The sequence below is a fragment of the Pipistrellus hanaki genome (assembly GCF_964339955.1).
Source record: "Pipistrellus hanaki genome assembly, chromosome: 10".
Taxonomy (NCBI): Eukaryota; Metazoa; Chordata; class Mammalia; order Chiroptera; family Vespertilionidae; genus Pipistrellus; species Pipistrellus hanaki.
In genome coordinates this window covers 59367986-59386198 of record NC_140512.1, presented here as the reverse complement: position 1 = coordinate 59386198, position 18213 = coordinate 59367986, and the positions used below count along the sequence as shown (strand labels likewise).

At 41.7% G+C, this 18213-nt stretch overlaps 1 protein-coding gene across 1 annotated transcript; it reads right to left on the bottom strand.

Moving 5' to 3' along the window:
- Window positions 1-4504: 4504 nt before the first annotated feature.
- HYAL4 (hyaluronidase 4) lies at window positions 4505-17855 on the bottom strand (the record flags this gene model as incomplete). Its single annotated transcript, XM_084896290.1, has 3 exons — window positions 4505-4906; window positions 6734-6823; window positions 16905-17855. 3 exons carry the CDS (start codon window positions 17853-17855, stop codon window positions 4505-4507), a joined length of 1443 nt encoding a protein of 480 aa, XP_084752416.1.
- Window positions 17856-18213: the final 358 nt, after the last annotated feature.

Genomic DNA, 18213 nt, shown 5'->3' with positions numbered 1-18213 from the left:
GAGGCAGCTGATCAATGTTTCTCTCTCATCGATGTTTCTAACTCTCTGTTCTTCTCCCTTTCTCTCTGTAAAAAATCAATAAAATATATTTTTTTAAAAAGAAGAAAAGAAAACACTTTGGCAGCTGGCAGTGGCAGCAGCAGCAGTGGGGTAATGGGAGTGGCACCTTCCCCTGATCAGCCTGAAGAGGGAGGCCAGACTGTGGCTTAGGCCCACTCAGTAGGACATCCCTGAGGGCTCCCAGTCTGTGAGAGGGGGTAGGCTGGGCTGAGGGAAGCTCCCACTCCACCCCACCCCACCCCTGAATTTTGTGCACAGGGCCTCTGGTAAATTAATAATTTTAAATAGGGAATATTGGCACATTTTTTAAGGTCAAAGGGAAAATGGCTGTAAGTATGCACACAAATTAATATTCCTAAGTAAATGAGTATAGCACCCTATTACATTTAGGTGCACAAACTGTGCAACAGGTAGTACGTTAGGAATACAACATTTTCTGTCCATTTTTCCTTGACAAGAGAACTGTAAGTTACATTGGGGTACCAATAAATTTCATTGCAGAAAATTACTTTTCTCAGCGTCTGAACAGAACAAATGTGATGAGTGGTCTCAATGATGACCTAAGACCTTTACTTCCCAGGCCCAGGGTACAGAGTACCCCATTCAAACTGCACACAATTAAAGTGAAATTTAAAGTGAATCATTGATGGTTCCTGGTCTCACAGAGAAGAACACAGTGTCAAATTCATAGATGAATATTCAATAACATTAAAAATTTTTCTTTTTTTAAAAATATATTTTATTGATTTTGTGCAGAGAGAAGGGAGAGAGATAGAGAGTTAGAAACATCGATGAGAGAGAGTCATTGATCAGCTGCCTCTTGCACACCCCCTACTGGGAATATGCCCACAACCAAGGTACATGCCCTTGACCGGAATCAAACCCGGGTTCCTTCAGTCCCCAAACCAACGCTCTATCCATTGAGCCAAACCGGTTTCGGCAACATTAAAAATTTTTCAATGTTTTAAGATAAGCACTAAAGACAAAGGAAGCAATAAGTTTATATATTTAATTCTCTGGCAGAAACAAAAAGCATACTACTACATTCACTTTGACACAGTATTTATTTTCTGATTACATTTTATTCTGTAATTTTAAATTATAATAACATAACAAGGTTGCTGCTCAAAGCTCAGAATAAGAACATATCTAAAAAATCGATAGCACGATATATTACATATCTTATACATGGCTTAGTAGTGTCTTTCTTGATGTTATAGTTGGTCAATTGCTTATGGCGTCTCTGTCAGTATCTCTTAGAGTTCCATAACCAGTAGATGCTTAAGAAACTTGAGATTTGTTTAACCATTCCCAGGAAGTTGTTCTAAATTATGATTTGAAATACATTGAGTGGCCAGATCATTATGATCTCTGAACACATAATAATCTGGCCACTCAGTGTATTTGTATCTCAAATGGGTACCAAAAGTTTTCTAGACTTTTGCTGGAGATCAACCACATATTTGCCCTGGGCTTTCTATCAGCCAGTGCAAAGGGGAAAACTGATCAGGTGCATGATTTATAGTATCTTTGGTATCAAATAAATGAGGTACTCAAGAGAAGTACACTGAGTGGCCAGATTATTATGTAGTCAGAGATCATAATAATCTGGCCACTCAGTGTACTTTTCTAATGTATTAGGTTATAAGTTTTCCTCAATATTAAGTACTAGTTACAATAATATCTAAACAAGATTTTATTTTAAACATCTTTTTTTAGACTTATTTATTTATTTATTTATTTATTTATTTATTTAGAGGTAGAGAGAGAGGAAGGGAGAGGAAGAGAGAAAAACATCAATTTGAGAGAGAAACCTCAATCATTTGCCCCCATATGTACCCAGATCAGAGATCAAATTTACAACCCGAGTGTGTGCCCTGACTGGGAATCAAAGCAGCGACCCTTCATGCACCAACAGTGCTCAGCCAACTGAACCACACCAGCCAGGGAAAAACATCTTTTGACATCAGCATATAGAGAACTTCCTCAATTCTTTTAAAAACTAAATGTTATCTCTTTGTACAAACATACTATAATTTATTTAGCAAGCCCCATGTTGTTATAAATAAAGATTCTTTATTTCTCCTTGATATATATATATATATTTTTAGCATTTGTTTGTTGACAAAACTAACTTTTAAAAAAAAAATTTTAAAGAATTGATTTCAGAGAGGAAGGGAGAGGAAGAAAAGATAGAAACATCAATGATGAAAGAGAATCATTGATTGGCTGCCTTCTGTATGCCCTCTACTGGGGACCAAAGTTTCAAGCCATGTATACACCCTTAACCAGAATCAAATGCAGGATCCTTCAGTCTACAGGCCAACACTCTATCCACCGAGCCAAACCAATTAGGGCAGTGACTCTTATTTGTCCTGTAGAGTTCCATAGGTTCTGAATTTTGATCATTATATCCTTGATGTGTTGCTTTATATTTTTCTTTGTTTTTTATGTTTCCTGTGAATTGGTAGAGGCAGATCAGATTTCAGTTTGATTTTTATAAGGATTTCTTCTTAACTGATGCTGTCACCTACTTTAATTAGGTGGTGTGTAATGTCTCTGGTTTTATCTTTTTCTGTGATGCTAGCAGTCATTGAGAATCAGTGCCTAGGTTCATTAATTCACAGAAACTACAAAATGGTTATATTATGTCATACCTTCTTTAGGCATTGGTTTCAATAAGATTAAATTTCCCTTCCTCCACTATTTGGTTACTCTGAGATATAGTTCATATAGAATATGTATGATAAATGGTTGATTCTTTCCCTTTATTTACCTGTTTTCAGAGTAATGAGTTGGTTCTTTAACATTCTTCAAAGGTGGTCAATAAAGATTTTCCTCTTGTATCATGGTTTTACATATAATTAACGCATTTCAACCCATTGCAGCTATTTCTTTAGTTATTTTCCTTCTCTGTCAGTAGGAGATTAACTCTACGTTAATGAGTGAGCATTTTTGTACAATCCTAGTGTCCATTGATAGCATCCTTGTTTCTATGATATAAAAAGATTTTTCAAACTCATCTTGTATGTTTCCCTCTCTCAGGCCAGGGATCAGACATTTCCTAAGAGACCTTGGTATTTTTAAGGGTAAATGATATTTATATATTTAGATTAGAAGAGCTCAGGCAGCATTGATAGTAGATTAGCTAAGTAAGTGAACAGTTTTTCTACCACGTGGTCAGAAAAAAGCATTGACTGCCTAAAACCAGAATTAATGTATTTGTGGGTTATGATTCTATGTCAATCAGTAAAAAGAGCCCGACCGGTGTGGCTCAGTAGTTGAGTGTCAACCTAAGAATCTAGAGGTCACAGTACGGTTCCATACCCGGTCAGGGCACATGCCTGGGTTTCAGGCTCAATCCCCCATGAAGGAGGCAGCCAGTCAATGATTCTCTCCCATCATTGATGTTCCTATACCTCCCTTCCTCTCTGAAATCAATAAAATTATATATTTCTTTTTAAAAAAAAATTTGGTGCAAATAAGTCTTCTGCAAAAGACACCAACTGCATTTTCATTCACAAACCTCAAGCTTCCGAATCTAGGCAAGGTCAGCCTAGGCCAGTGTTTGGCAAACTGCAGCTCACAAGCCACATGTGGCTCTTTGGCCCCTTGAGTGTGACTCTTCCACAAAATGCCGCGTGCACATACAGTGCAATTGAAACTTCGTGGCCCATGCACAGAACTCAGTTTTCAGCTCTGAAAAGAAATTTCAATCGTTGTACTGATGATAGTTGGCTCTGTTGACTAATGAGTTTTCCCACTTCTGGCCTAGGCGAGCATGAATATTACCCTGAGGCCTGTCCCAGAGTTGAGATGCCAGGGTCTGTGAGGGAGAGGCTCTGGGGGTAAGAGAGGTCCATATGGGAGCCAGTGCCTGTGCATCGCCTTGGGAACAGTTCCCCTGAGCTCAGTCCCTGAACCCTCCTGAGAAGCCATACCAGGAGCTGGCTCTTCTCTCCAGGAGCCCAGGAGGGAGCAGAAGCTGAGGCTAAACAGGGACTCTCCCTTGACCTCTTCTGGGGATCAGACGGCCAGGTCACACCTGAGGGGACCCTGGTTGCTGAATCAGATGATTACCTAGTCATCTGTCTCTCCACTAAACTGAAGTTGGCAAACCAGTCTCTGAAATCAGTAATTTAATACTTATACTAGGCATACTTTATATATTATGTTCATAAAAAGACTAAAAATACTAGCTCCAGTTTAAAAACAACTTTCCTATAAGGAAAAAGAGAGCTTTGATTTTTACTCCTGGGTCTGGTTTCTCAGCTAAACTGAAGCTAAAGAGAGTGCTCTGCTACTATTTATGTCCAGTGGCATCCATCATGTCTACTCATAATGCCTCTCAGTGGGTTTCACCAGAGAAAGATTGTTGTAGGCTTCATCTCTTTCCTAAATGACTGCTCTGGAGACCACACAAGTGCCTTTGGCCTCAGTCAGCTCACAGCCGGATGCTGGAATGACCTGCTAACAGCAGCAGACACAGTGTTCCCAGGGAGCCAGGGGGAGGGCAGCCCCCGGAACAGGTGTCAGCAGTGTCCAGGTCTCTGCAGTCAGCGCCTTCGTATCCCTGGTAACAGTGACAGGAGAACTTCTGTGCCATCGCTGCCAGGTCTGCCTCAGACGCCTCTCCTTTCACATGGAACTCTCCGTCCTCAGAGGCCTCTATGTGGAAACTGGCAGGGTTCAGGTGCAGGTAATGCGGGGCTTTCCAGGCCTTCCGCACGCACCTCCCGTTGTTCCTGCAGAGGCGGAGGCTGCACACCTCCGCAGCGCTGGTCACGTTGACGATGTAGCTTCCTAAATCGGAGCTCACAAACCTCTTCACCTTGGTACAGTTGCCCTAGACGTGTAGAAACAAACGCTGTTAGTGTGTGTGTGGTTTGTGCTTTGTGTTTGTTTGTTTGTTTGTATGCTTGTTGGTTTGTTTATTTTTGGTGTGTGTGTGTGGGGGGGGGGGGGGTGGAGAAGGGGTACTGATAGGGTTAGAGCATTCTGGATCCAGAAAACATCAAGTGAAGCCGGACAGCTCGCTTCCAGTTGCTCAGGCAGATGGCACAGGGAACCCAGACCAGGAAGGGGGAGAAGTCAAAGGCACAGGAGATGGAGGTGAACTTGGAGACGGACCCCAGAGTCAGCAGACGTGGCCTTGCCTTCTTCCAGTTTTCATCCTTTTTCCTCCTCCTAGTTCCCTGCTTAATGGTGTGAAAGAAAGAGGAGCAGACCCAGGGTAGAAACCATGCCACCCTGCTGTTCTCCTGCCACCCTTCAGGTCTGTGGAATCTTCCGCGGCTGTGTTACAACCGGAAGCATCATATTCTATGAGTGATGGTTTACCGCCCTGCCTTCCGGATGCTCCTGTTAATGATGCTCAAATATCAGTTCTCCTGGGTTCTGGTTGTCTGTGCTCAATTCAAACAGGGGAAAGCAAGGAAGCTGACTAGGTGTGTGTGTGTGCGAGTGTGTGTGTGTGTGTGTGTGTGTGTGTGTGTGTCTCCTATTATGGCTCTAAGTAGAGGCCAGCCGGTGTGTGCAGTCAGCTTCCTTGTCAAGCTCTTCTCGTGAGCTTCACAGGCTGGAGGGGAAGGGTCACACCTGCAGAGACAAGAACTAATTCTGTCCGTTTTTACCTAGTTCATATGTGGACAGAGGAGGCTTTAACGTTGTGTTGTCAGAAATAATTTCATGGACAGTATCTTAGTAGCAACAGACTGAGGCTATGAAATTTGAACAATATGAGGTGATTATGAACATTCAAAAAATTCAACTTAACAAAAATGGCTGAGGGTATAGGTTAAGACAAAATACATTGCATTACAGTGATAAAAACACACAACATCTGGAAATACAGAAGAGATTGTGATTCATGTGGGTTAGGGAAAACTAGGAAGACTTCTTGGAGTAAATAGTGTCTAAGCTGGGAGAAAGTTGAAGAGCCACATAAGTCTTATTTGAAATGTCATTAATTTTCAGCTGATTTCTTCTAGAGGAACAATGAGTTCAATGTGAGGATTAAAAAGTTACCATCTGTTTCTATTTCTCAAAATAGGATGTAACATATTTTATGTGACTATTGAATGCAAGGGCTCCAGAATGAAACTATATGTGGTTAATGCCAGTTCCACCATTAACTAGCATAACTAGCTATTATCTCAGTTTCTTCTTATTTCATCAGCTGCAAATAAGGATAGTAGCTCCTGCCTCATAAAGGTTATTATGATTAATAAGTGAGCAAATCCAAAACAATCAAGCACTTAGTACAATCTTAGCACATAAACATTCAACAAATATCAGTATTTTATTACTATCTTTTTAAAAATAATTGTTCATTGTTGAAAGTATTACATATGTTCCCCTCCCCCCCCCTTTTCCCCTACTGACCCCCTCCAGTTCCCTACCCCAGGCATTCAGCACCCTGAGGTCCAGGGGTTATGCATATATGCATACAAGGTCTTTAGTTGATTACCTCCTCCCACCTGCCTTCCTTATTACTATCTTTAATAAAAGTTAATATTTATTGAGCTCCTTCTGTGTATCAGGCACTAGTTTGGACTTTTTTCTAAAGCAGCTTTACTGGGAAAGCCATGAGACCTCTGATAAGTGAGCTCTCTAGGAAAACAGAGCAAATTCTTTAAACAGCATGAACTAGACCTTCGAGGTACGGTCTTACCTTGGATGAAGTTAAATTCATGTCTCCCCAAATAACAAAGCCTGCAGCTCCCAAGGCAGCACTTTCTCCAATGGTCCTGATTAGATCTTGCTAGATTGAAGAGAGTAGAGTTCATCATTCATTTGAATATAAGACAACATGCCAGGAATTAGGATTGGAGGCTGAGTTCAGTCCAATCGGATGAAACTGTTTTCTATTTTCTCAGGCTAACAAAAATGTTGAAAGACCCAAGGCTCAGAAATTAACACTCTATAATCTCCTATGGACAAACCTATTAACTATTTTTAAAGAAACACTTCCATTTAGTCCAACAAGATATTATTTTGAAGACAATTAGCCTGTTAATAGCCACCAAAAGTTGTTTCATTGAACCTGCTATATGTATAGGACCCAGAAACAGAATGGGAAAGTTTTCCTTCTCCAAATGTGAGGAATGGCTCAGATTTCTCTTCGCTAAGTTACCTTTTCCATTTGCAACACTCCGCTGAGAGCATCGACTCTGCTGTGACTGGGAGGATTTTGTGTCATTTGGATCCCAGGACCAGGCAAAGGAGCTCAGTGAGGAGGAGCTGCAGGATCTGGATCTGGCCCTTCTATTTGGTCCCTGAAATCATTTGTGTTTAATAGCAGAGTACCTGTCTCAATAAACTTTACTTTTGACTCATCAAGTTCTAGTAGGCCTGCTGAAACTTTTATCAACATGGTTAAGATAGATGAAAACTGAATTTCAGCAGGGAGATTTTGGTTTTATAACCCTAAATGATCATCATTTTAGTGTTTAAAGATTAACTGGGAGAAAAAAAAAAAAAGATTAATTGGGATCCCTTGATCTCAGAGGGAAATTCAGACTTGAATGTATGCAACTGGTTTCCTAAATAAAGTTCCTATAGTATATTTCCTAAATAAGTTTCTTAAATTATAAAATAGTCCCCCATTAGTTATATATGCTGGAAGATGTAATTGGGTGATTTTGTGGCAAAGAAAAGCAGAACTCTTAGCTGTATTTTGCCTGGGACATTTTATATTAATCCTAGAGTCCTGGTGCACAAATTCATGCATCAGTGGGGTCCCTTAGCCTGATCAGGCCAAAACCAGCTCTCCGACATCCCCTGAGGGATCCCAGATTGGGAAAGGGCCCAGGCCAGGCTGAGGGACCCCACTCATGCATGATTGGGGAGGGACATGGGAGGTTGGCCAACCTGTGAGTGACTGCAGGAGGGCTCCAGGGCATGTCTGTTCTGTTTTGCTCAGTCCCAATAGGCCTGACCCCAGAAGCAAGCTAACCTACAGGTTGGTGCATCTTCCCCCTGATAGTCAATGCACATTATAAGAACTGGTCGAATGGTCAACTGTCTCCCCTCTGGGGGTCAGAGCACATCACAGCGACCAGTTGAGCAGCCTTACCAAATCATTAGCATATTATGTTTTGATTGGTTGAATGGATGACCAGACACTTAGCACATTAGGCTTTTATTATATAGGATCAATACTGAAGAAATAAGTCTCCTTACCTGATACTTTTATCTGATACCACTCAAATTAATGGTTTTGCAATCTCAATTAAAAAAAATTTTTTTCTGAACATTATCAAAATGAAAAATGATTTTGGTTTTAAGTGATTTCCCTTTCAGGCACACATCTTTTCTATTTGCAATGACCATAGCATCTGCTGAATAGGTCAGCACTAACATGGCAGGAAGGGGAGATTTTGTGAGGCTCAAGTGAGAAAGTGCAAGTGCCCAGAATGAAGCCTGTCCATGGCCTTTTTTGGCAAAGACATAAAAGGGTGGAGCTCCTCCCTCTTACTCACTTTGGAATGTCCCTGAATATAGTGATATAGTGATATCATACTCACATGATGTCATGCTGTGATCTGCCGGGGGTGGGGGGGCGCGCAGGGAGCAAATCCCCTACAGGCCTTCTATGAATTTCAGAGATCTCAGCTACCTTAGATATTCTGTTCTGGTTTTTTGTTTTGTTTTAGTTTTTTTTTTCTTTTTTTTTTTCTGTTCTTTTCAGTTTTGGAAGCTTCTATGCAGATACCCTGGAGCGCAAAGACTCTTTTCTCAGTCATGTTCAATCTGATAAGCCCTTCAAAGACACTCTTCATATCCATTATACTATTTTTGATCCCTAACATTTCTTTCTGGTTCTTTCTTAGAATTCCCTTCTTTCTGCTAACTTTGTTCATCTGTTCTTGCATGCAGTCTATGTTGGAGAGTGGGAATTTTTGAGCATGCTTCCAGAGAGGCCATGGACTATTCCCCAGATGGAGTTATCAGTGCTGACATCAGGCCAGGCCTTGAGATACGGTCTCATGGCCCCTTCCCAGCACGTAGGCCTTCTTTCATATATCACTGTCAGCTTTCTGAAGAACAGAATGACCCTGTGAACAACATGGTCATCAATGGCATGACTTTGACGTTGCTTGGGAAAAACTGTTTTGTCTTGGGTTACTTGTTCTAAAAAAAACAGAATGTGGTTAATGTGCTTAAAAGCAGTCCTACACAAAGGGTCATGGCTGCTCTCTGGTCTCCCTGCGTAGAGAATGGCAGAGCAGTCCCCTGGCTAGTTGCTCACCCAGCCGGCTAAAAAAGGCTCTTTACTTTTGCATCAGACTTGGTTCCCTGGTGGTCCTTGGGGATCTTAAACCTAGGCATAACATCTACTTTATTCATTAGAGTCCTTAGCATATAAATCCTTAACATATTAAATTCCTGGTCCAATCATTCCAACATCCCTGCCATCTATATCTGGTTCTGAGGCTTGCTCTGTCTCTTCAAATTGTGCTTTTGCCTTTTAGTATGTCTTGGATTTTTTTTCTTGATAGCTAGACATGATTTAATTCTTCTTGATGGACAAATAGCTCACACGTGATAAAAGGAACTACGACAAACAGGCCTTTAGTAATGTGCTAGTAAGATGTGTGTGTGGCCGAAACCGGTTTGGCTCAGTGGATAGAGTGTCGGTCTGCGGACTGAAAGGTCCCAGGTTCAATTCTGGTCAAGGGCATGTACATTGGTTGTGGGCACATCCCCAGTAGGGGGTGTACAGAAGGCAGTTGATTGATGTTTCTCTCTCATCGATGTCTTTAGCTCTCTATCCCTCTCCCTTCCTCTCTGTAAAAAATCAATAAAATATGTTAAAAAAAAAAGATGTGTGTGGGGGGTGTGTGGAAGGGTTTACAGTGCTATGATTAGGTCTGTCTTTAGTGAAGTGACTCTATATCTAGATTATGAACTTCACATATGCTTTTCCCCATTTTAGGGGGACAGGCTGGCTAAATGGGCTAGAGTTTGGCATTTCCCTTCTTCTAAGGGGAAGGCTGGAGCCAGCTGAAGTTAAAGTATCTCCTTCTCCCAGATCAGTTAGGCTCTGAAAAGACCCAGGTAGATTTGGCTCTGGTTAAATAGTTTCTCCTGTGAGTGCATTCTGTTAAGAACAGAAAGCTCTGGAGTATTCAAAATGTTTCCATTAGAGTGAAAAAACTCCAACAAAAAAGGTGTGTCCCTTGGGGGAGGGGGTGGTGGTTCTGAAGGCAGTAATCAACCAAGGACCTTGAAGGCATATATGCATGGCCCATGGACACAGACGAGATAGTGAGGGGCTGGGGGGAGAAGAAGGAGGCTGAAGGGGGCTGATGGGGGAAGAAGAGGGACATATGTAATATTTTCAACAACAAGGGATTATATTTAAAAATAATAATAAATAAAATAGAAATTTAAAAAATAAAAAATAAAAATTCCAGTGTAGACCTGTAGAGTATTACGTTAAGCTAAATAAGCCAGTCAGAGAAAGACAAGTATCATATGATTTCACTCATATGTGGAATCTATAAACAAAATAAACTGATGGACAAAATAGATCCAGAGACATACAAAAAAAAAAAAAAAAAAAAAAAAAACAACCCAAAACACTCACACATAAATGTTTCTATTTCTCCTCTGCCTGACAGATGCACTCGGGGATTTGTCTCCGATGTTCAAGGTAAGGACCCAATGAGATCCTGGAGGTAATACTCACATAAATGTTCCCCTCTCCCCACTACCCATGACTGAGTCCCTAGTGTTTTTAATCTCTCAGATCTGTCCACACAGAACCTCCAGCGATTATCTGTCACAATTCAGCTTTCCCTACTCCACACAGCAGTGGTGCCTGCGGAGGTCTCTGCTCACCAGAGGTTTTGATGTGGTGAGTTGTGATTCTCTACATTCACCTGTCTGCTCTCCGATTCTGAGGGCAGCCCTCCAAAGAACACAGCCCTTAGGACTCCAAGAAGAGCTGATTTTTCATTTTGTTAAGATGGAGTAGTAACTTTCAAGCTTCTTACCTGCTGGACTGAAAACCAGAAATCTCCCATGAATGCCTTTGGGTTATGGCATTATCATTAGAGGGAGACACAGCATTTACCTTTTGTATTTATAGGTTATTGATCCATGTTAAGGTAGCTACAGAAGTCTGTCATGAAAGCCACACTTTGCAAGGTTGATATCAGGAGAGAATATTAGTTTCTTTTCTCTTTAGTATCATTATCAGAGAGAATTTATTGGGGCTGATTCAAAATGGCAGGTCTTCATGCAGATGTTGACTGGAGATAAGGAGGAAGTAGCAGAAGTGAATGGGAATTTCTGTACCAAATTAGCTTGCCGTCATCTCGCTGAGAGCAGGGTTCTGAATGAATCAGAGAATAGCTGTTTGGGAGATCAAAAAAGTAAGGGCATTACTCAGGGAAGTCATAGTTAAAGTGCCTCTGGGAGTATATTGGGACCACCTGAGTGATGTCCCATGAAAGGAGAAATAAAGAAAATAAAGGAATAAAGCAAAAGCAAAACCCTGTGTCAGTTGGTAGAGAATTGTCCTGATATGCAAAATTACAGATTCAACCTCCAGTCAGGGCACATACAAGAATCAACCAATGAATGCATGAATAAGTGGAACCACAACTTGATGTTGTTCTCTCCTTCCCCCATCCCTCTCTCTCTCTTTCTCTCTCACAAACAAAAAAAAGGAAAAAAAAGGACATAATAGCAACAAGTCTTCCAGGCCCTAGCATGGTATAGGGCTATTTGTCCTGCTCGTGGTCTTTGGAAGTAGAGCCTATGGGCACCCAGAGGACTCATAATCCATAATCCACACTAGGATTTCTGTCCCTGTCAAACCACAGCACAAGTACATATGGTACCCACTGTTTGGAGCTGGAGCATCACTAATAAGCTTCCTTGGTGTGTTCCCAGAGGGAATATTAATCTGTTCCAGGGGAAATCACCTTAAAATTTGCAGTCAAGAGACTGCTTGCATTATTATGTAATGCAGACATCAAATGATATCTAGGTTGTATTTATATGTAAGGAATGTAGATGTTTAATTGCTCTTTATTCTTCCCCCAAGCTGTGACTACTGACAGGGATTCCATTCTGAGGTATTCCCCTCCCAAATGTAAGGCTTGAATGCTTGATAAAAAGTGGTAGCTTTACCACATGCATTTCTGTATTGTTTCCAATTCTCACACATTTTCTCATTTGACTTTCATAAGACTTCAGCTATGTGGATAGGCATGTAATACAGTCCCATTTCATAGATTAGCACAGTGAGGCACCGAAGTCTGGAGAGGTTAATAGATTTGCTACTTATTGGTAAATCCTTTTTCTTTTAATATATTTTTATTCATTTCAGAGAGGAAGAAAGAGGGAGAAGGAGATAGAAACATCAATGATGAGAGAGAATCATTGATTGGCTGCCTCCTACATGCCCCCTACTGGGGATCTAGCCTGCAATCTGGGTATGTACCCTTGACTGGAATCAAGCTCTGGACTCTTCAGCCACAGGTCGACACTATCCACTGAGCCAAACTGGCTTGGGTAGTTAATCCTTTTTCTAATCCTAACTACACGTGTACACACACACACACACACACACACACACACACACCCTTTATAAAATGCAGATATCTTTGAGAAAATCAGAAAAGAAAGCCATTACTGGTCACTTATGTGTTGGTATCAATAAATATTAAGTTTCTAAAAATTAGAAACAAATGCTAGACATCATATAGCTAAAGTAAAATGGTGGTTCAACTGATGGCTTCAAACATTTGAAAATACCTTACCGTGCAGAAAGTTTTCCAAATGATACAGAATGTTACCTTGGGGTGGCCAAAGAAATCTGCTTCTAGATAAGATCCTAACTGTTGTTTCCTCTTCCCCACAAGAGAACATGAGCTTTTCTGAGGGTGCAGCTACTCATGAATTAGCTTTCTCTCTGTCTGGGTAATGTGAAGAATGTGCCAGTAGTCTAAAGCAATCTCACTGAAATGAACACTTTGTGCTTTGAAGTTTATTGTTTCTTCCTAAAGTGAATGTATTATCACTAAAGAAAGAAACTTATTTCAGCCAAACACAGGAAAGGAGAAAAAGTTTCAGAGAAGAAGGTGGTAGTTAACTTTCAATCCCAGAGTCAGGACTATTTTGTAAAGATTTAGATAACTTTTTTTAACCCTTCCTATACGACGTCTAGCATTTGTTTCTAATTTTCTGGGTAATACAGATATCAATTCACAATAGAGTGTGCTTTTCTTTCTTTCTTTTTTTAATTTAGTTCTTTTTTAAAAAATATTTTTTTATTGATTTCAGAGAAGAAGGAGAGGGAGAGAGATAGAAAATCAATGATGAGAGAGAATCATTGATTGGCAGCCTCCTGCACTCCCCACATTGGGGATTGGGCCCACAACCCAGGCCAGTGCCCTTGACTGGAATCGAACCTGGGAACTTTGAGCCAAATTAGCTAGGGCTAGAGGTTTTTTTTTGTTTTTGTTTTTGTTTTCTTATCCATCTCATTAATGGTGTCAAATGCATAGCATGTACTAAGTCCTCATATCTTTGTGCCATTCCTCTGAGGGGTAAGCCTACTCTCTCCACAGATACCTACTGGCTATGGTAGAGCCCTCCCCTGAGTTTCCTGAATCTCTGCCTTTGGATGCCTAACACTCAGAGCATCTCTATAGATTTATACGTTTACAACATGGCGGAGAACTGACACTGCAATGGTAGACAAAGAAGAACTGTGGTGAACCCGTCATATTTTAGAACACCACTGTACCGTATCACAAATAGGAGACCTGAGCAGGCCGCCTTACAGAAAAGTTAGGTAGAATTACTCAAGTCCCAAGGTCCGTGTGTCATTTACTTTTAAGTTTTTATTTCTAGATTTTTTTCATTGAGTAGGCAAGGGAGAAAAGAGGAGGGAAAATTAGGCTGAAAGTTTATTTATTTTAAAAGTTAATCTCATGGTTTGTGTGAGGTCTTTGGCGACGTGTATGACATAAGTAAAACAAACAGAATAAAACTTCAATTTGTAGGTTTTAACCTAGGATCACACAACCATCTACTAGTGATGAATTTACTACTGAATTTTAGAAACTCATACTGCTTTTACCCACTTCCCATTAGCCGTGGTCATAAAGTCAAGGATAAACCAGACGGCTTTTTCACAAAGGGTTTGACCCCAGAACACAGGTGTTGTGAAAACCACCCCTAAGTCAAACCCAAAACGGGAAAGGAGGCGGCTCTTATCTACATCATCGTCATTGGACACATAGATTCTGGCAAGTCTGTCACTACCGGCCACCTGATCTACACATGTGGTGGGGCTGACAGAGAACCACCGAACATCTGGAGAAGAAGGCTACTGCGGTGGGGAAGGGCTCCTTCAAGTATATCCCGGTTCGTGGGTAAACTTAAAGCTGAGCGTGAGCATGGTATCACCACTGATATCTCCTGTGGAAATCGAGACCAGCAAGTATTATGTGGCCATCATTGATGCCCCCGGACACAGAGACTTCATAAAAAATATGGTTCCACACCAAAACCTCTTTTGCTCAGTGGATAGAGCATTGGCCTGCAGACTGAAAGGTCCTGGGTTAGATTCTGGTCAAGGGCATGTAAGTTGGTTGTAGGCACATCCCGGTGGGGGTTGTGTAGGAGGCAGCTGGTTGATGTTTCTCTCTCATCGATGTTTCTAACTCTCTCTCTCTCTCTCTCTCTCTCTCTCTCTCTCTCTCTCTCTCTCTCTGTCTGTCTCTCTCTTCCTCTCTGTAAAAAATCAATAAAATATACTTTTTAAAAAATATGGTTCCAGGCACATCGCAGGCTGCCAGCGCTGTCCTGATTGTTGCTGCCGGTGTTGGAGAATTTGAAGCAGGCATTTCCAAGACTGGACAGACCCGTGAGCAGCCCTTCCGGCTTACCTAGTGGGTGTGAAACAACTGATGTTTGATGTTAATAAAATGGATTCCACTGAGCTGCCCTACAGCCAGAAAAGATACGAGGAGACTGTTAAAGAAATCAGCACCTACATTAAGAACATGGGCTACAAACCTAACACAGTAGCATTTGTGCCATTTTGTGGTTGGAATGGTGACCACACGCTGGAGCCAAGTGCTAACATGCCTCGGTTCAAGGGATGGAAGGCCACCCATAACGATGGCAATGCCAGTGGAACCACGCTGCTTGGAGCTCTGGGTGGCATCCTGCCACCAACCGGTCCAAATGACAAGCCCTGCGCCTGCCCCTCCAGGTTGTCTACAGAATTGGCGGTGTGGGTCCTGTCCCTGTGGGCCCCGTGGAGCCTGGTCTTCTCAAACCTCTCCTGCCTCTGCAGCAGCACTACCAAGCAGTGGCTGCAGGAACGGCCAGCTGGCATGAGTGCGGGTGGTGCAGTGCCAGTCCCAGCTTGGGCTTCTTCTTTGGCACACTGCTACATTCCTTGAGGGATCCTGGATTGTGAGAGGGCCCAGCCCAGGCTAAGGGCCTCCCCTTACCTCCTTGAATCCGTGCACCAGGCCTCTAGTTTAAGTATATAGTAAAAGACTGGTTAATTATTACAATGCATTGCAAAATCTTTGGAAGGAAAGAATGATGTTTTTGTGGACCACTTGGTTCTTTTGTGCGTGTGGCAGTTTTTTAAGTTATTCTTTTTTTAAAATCGGTATTTTTTAATGGAAACAACTTAACCAAAAATCTGTCACAGAACTTTGAGACCCACTAAAACAAAGTTTAATGAGAAATCTGTGTATTCCTTTAGTCAACACTGTAACATTCCATTGTGCTGCTTAGGTAAAAAGACTTCATAGTTGCCATGACCTATTTCTGGTGTTATATATCTGCTGATACTTTAGAATTGGATAACTCTATTAACATTTTTTTCTGGGTGAGAACTTTGTTTCTTTCCCTTTGTCCTAAAGGGAGGAATCATCTGTTTCTACATGATAAAAGCTATGGGAGGGGGGTCTGTTGGTGTAACACTAAATAATTTCCTCTCTGAAATAAATAAAAATATATTCAATTTTGCAGTTACATAAATACTGAGTGAATTGGTTGGTATGGCAACTTTCAGTTTTTTAGTTTTATTCGAATGTGAATTCACATTTACAAATTGTGAGGTAGTTTAAGAACCTAAAAGGAGGCTTATATAGTATTGAGCACTGTCTTGCTATAAAATAAATTATGATGTTGTGTGTGTGGGGGGGGGGGGGAGAGAAGAATAAACCAGATGGCCAAATCTATAAATTCACCTACTTTTAGCAGATTTGCAACTGCCTTATGTCTTAAATAAGAAAAGTAATTACTGTTAAAAAACACATACAGAAAATTAACTACCTTAGCCATGCCTAAGTGTACAGGTCAGTAGTGTGAAGTGCATTCACATTGCTGTGCCTCATTCACACCTTTCCTCAAAGCTGGCCTTTTACATTTAAAAAAATCACTTTCTTCCCTCTTGACATTTTAGACGGCGCCTTCCCTTGCACTTCCACATGTGTGAGCAAACTGCTCCCTTTTCAGACATCCTCTCTGACCTTGAACCTGTTTACCACCAGCTGTTTCAATAACCTTTCCAACGAGCACAAAGCTGGGGAGCAGGTAGCCTCGTGGTTGACAGTGCATTTTAACCTGGTCCCTTTTTACTTCATTCCTTAAAAGAATAATAATAAATTAGACCATCAACATGTATGTTGCTTACCTAAAACCTTAAGCGGATGAGTAGTCAAAGGAGGATGCATGCTCCTTTCTAGAGGACCACTCACTGGGAATTCTTCAACGACCTAAATTAACAAAGAAATGGCTCTTTTGGAGTCAGGGAGGAAGTGCCCTGTCTGTGGCAAGGGGGCACGTCTTACCTTGGAGAGAAAGAATAACGGTTCATCTCTGTAGTCCAGCCTTGTGTAGACGAACACAGGCAGAGCATAGTCCCGGGAGGTCAGGGCGGAGATCCTCATGGATTCTCGCACCCGAAATTGCGAGAAGTGCAAAATGCTCTCGCCGTCTCCCAGGGACTTCCTGAGGCCAATGGCAGGGTACAGAGCTGCGCTGCTGTTCCACAGCCAGGCGAGCTCATTGTTCCTCAAGACCTCCTTCTCCGGGCACGACCCCGTGTAGTTCGGGGCATACACGTTGTAATTGTGGCAATCGGGATATAAATAATAACCCCAGAGACCATTGGGTCTGCTCTTCAGCCCCAGTTCGATGGTTTCCTTCATGAAGGCGCTCGCACTCTGCTCAAAGGCTGCTTTAGCTAGACGTTCAAGGTCAGCGGCGGACACATTCTTCAGCCTCTCGGACAGGAGCTCTCTGGACTTCTGTCTGTAGACATTCTTTTCCCCCCAGTTCCGGGTCCACTGAGGCCGCCAGTGTTCCCAGTCTATAACAGCGAGCCCACTGAAGTCTTTGGCGGGGATGTAATAATTAATGTCCTGGCCAACTTTTTGTAGGTGAACTTGCAGACTCGTGTTCTGGGGCAAACCCCCATGCACGGGAGCCCCCTGGGGCGTGTACCAGGGGTAGTATCCCAATCTGTCGACATAAAATATGGTGACGTTTTGGCCCCTGGCCCTGGCAAAGGGGCTTCCGATCATCTGAAACATTTTCAGATTTAGCCTTATGTTGTATTTTATCCAACACTTATCGATGGGAGCATTCCAAGCAGCTACAAAAGGTTTCCTCTGATAAACTGGGAGCCGGGCAGGTTTTAGAGATGAGATAGACTTCAGAAAGAAACATGCGAGCAGCCACGAGGTGAGATGCATTGGTTGGACACAGAACTTTAATTGTCCTTCAGGTAATAGTTTCATGATAAGACGAAAATGTTATCGTCTGCTTTTACGCACTCTCCGAGACCTGTGGAAAGATGTAATTTTCTGTTAGTGGCAATTTTGAGGAAAAAGGCTCAAACATTGGGTGGATATTATTCTTGTTGTTACACATTTACATTTTAAAGTATATTTTATTTAAAGATTTTTAAGAGGCCTGTAACTAAATTGAGTTATAGAAGCAAGTGTAGTAACCCAGTTTGTATTCAAGGGCAAGCAATGCAATTCAGCAAATATTCATTGAGATCAGAGCCTGTGTCCAGAATTAAAAAAAAAAAAAAAAAAAAAAGAATAAAATGAGGTCTTTGCCATGAAAAAAGCTCATGATCAAATAAAGATG